General features: G+C 52.4%; 1 protein-coding gene across 1 annotated transcript; it reads right to left on the reverse strand.

The window, feature by feature from the left end:
• Positions 1–989: 989 nt before the first annotated feature.
• On the reverse strand, positions 990–2,057 carry MGAT1 (mannosyl (alpha-1,3-)-glycoprotein beta-1,2-N-acetylglucosaminyltransferase; the record flags this gene model as incomplete). Its single annotated transcript, XM_009578490.1, has 1 exon — positions 990–2,057. A coding segment is annotated over one exon (1,068 nt), but the record flags the coding sequence as incomplete, so codon positions are not given.
• Between the last annotated feature and the right edge of the window lie 69 nt (positions 2,058–2,126).

Below are 2,126 nucleotides of genomic sequence, written 5' to 3' on the forward strand. Positions count from 1 at the left end.
CCAAAAACCCACGTCTGAAGGTTTATTTCGGCTAAAAAGGGGCTTTTTTAACATAAAAGGGGCTTTTTAGCAGCAAAAATAATGCCCCCCGGACCTGGGTATAAATCCCCGGTTCTCCAAGCCTGGAACATATAGAGCAGAACATATAGACCAGCAGGTATAGGGCATAACTACAGCGAGGGGAGCATATGGGCTGTGATATAGGGCCTGGATATAGCGCCCAGAGCCTACAGCCCATTATACGGACATAGCCCAGACCATATGACCCCATACAATACAGTGTATGTGTATATATGTAGCATATATAAGGCCCAGAGTACACAGGCACATATAGGGACTAGAGCACAGTCCCTTATACATGTCCTAGACCCCACAGCCCAATACAGGGCCTGAAATATAGGATTGAGACCATATAGGGGCAGGGCACGTAGGTCTGTATAGACTCATATAGCTCTGTATAGGCTCATATAGATCTGTATAGACTCATATAGCTCTGTATAGGCTCATATAGATCTGTATAGACTCATATAGCTCTGTATAGGCTCATATAGATCTGTATAGACCGATACAGATCTGTATAGACCCATATAGATCTGTACAGGCCTATATAAGTCCATCAAGCTGGATACAGGGACGAGGCCCTATAGAGCCATATAGGGCCTGGGACGCACGGAGTGAGCCAGGCGGAGCGGTAGCAAAAGAAATCTGAATTTTGGGGTTTTGGGTTGGTTTTTTTTTTTTTTAGGGTGGTTTTTTTTTTTTTTGCCTTTTATTCTGGAAAATAATTTCTCCGCTGGGAGCCGCCTTCGCCCCGAATTTCCCCCGGGGCGGCAGCGGAGAAAGCGCCGGGTGAGCGGCCAAATCCTCCCCGCTAAAGCCACACCAACCAACCACAACAAAAAAATGATGAAAAAAGGGGGGAAACCCCTCAAAAAAAAAAAAAACAACAATGAACAAGGGGAACAACAGCCCCCTCTCCCCGGCGCCCGCTAACTCCAACTGGGATCGTAACCCCTCCAGTCCGAAGGAGGCGCGAGATAAACGCGACGTCCCCGATAGACGAAGCTGACGATGCCGCGATAGCCGGCGCGGGGGGCGCCGGATTTGAGGTCGTCCATCAGCCCCAGGGCTTTGGCGAAGGCTTTGAAGGAATCGCGGCCGCTGTACTGCAAGCGGACGGCGCCCAGCTCCCGCCGCCGATTCCCTTGGAGCTCTTCCACCCTCACCTCCGGCGCGGCGTAAACCTTGGGGAGAAAAGAACGTTCGTACTCTTCTTTTTTGAGGTAAGAAAGATCCAGTTGGGTAAAAGGCACGAAACGGTCGTTCAGTTTGATAAATTTTAAATATTGATCGAAAAATTGCCCGTGGCTCACTCCTTTACGACCGAACGTCATCGTACGGGAGACTTCGGGGCGGACGCAAGACCGATCTCGACGTTGTTCGGGTTGACGCATCCAATCGTCCCAAAAAGCTCGCGGCCATTTGGGTTCGAGTTCATCCCAAAGTTCGGCTAAAAGCAACCAACCAAGACCGGGAAAAAAATCAGTCCGATAAAGTAATTCGGCTTGTCCGACGTCCACCATTTGCTCTTTCCCGTTGTCGTTCCAAGCGGAAACGCACCAGAGGCTGCGATCGGCGAGGAGGAGCGGGAACGCCGCTTGGAAATACTCGAAAAAATCCGGAGCGACTTCTAAATCGTCCTCTACCACGATGGCGGCGCGGTAACGGAAAGTCCGGAAAACCTGTCCCAACGCCCAACGATAATGCCGAGCGATTTTATAATAACCTTGGAATTTACGGTGTTCTGCCGGGACCGGGATATCGCTGAGATCGGGTTGTCGGATATGAGCCACGGCGTCGCCGTAGGAGGCGATGACGCGAGCGGTTTCGGCGTGACCGCAATCCTGGCTAACGATGACGGGAAAACGTTGAGCCGAAGGTCGGTAGCGTAAGAGTTTATCCAAACACCGACGGACGGTGCTGCGGTCGCAAGCCATCACCAAAACCGGTAAGACGGCGCCGGCGGGATCGGTGAGCCGCGGCGGCGGCGGCGGGGAAGGGGGCGGGGGAGGTTTTGGGGTGATTTGAACCCCGCGCCGTCGTCCCCACAACCCGCTGTAGCGGTG

The sequence above is a fragment of the Fulmarus glacialis genome, unplaced genomic scaffold (genome assembly GCF_000690835.1).
Source record: "Fulmarus glacialis isolate BGI_N327 unplaced genomic scaffold, ASM69083v1 scaffold35125, whole genome shotgun sequence".
NCBI classification, from domain to species: domain Eukaryota; kingdom Metazoa; phylum Chordata; class Aves; order Procellariiformes; family Procellariidae; genus Fulmarus; species Fulmarus glacialis.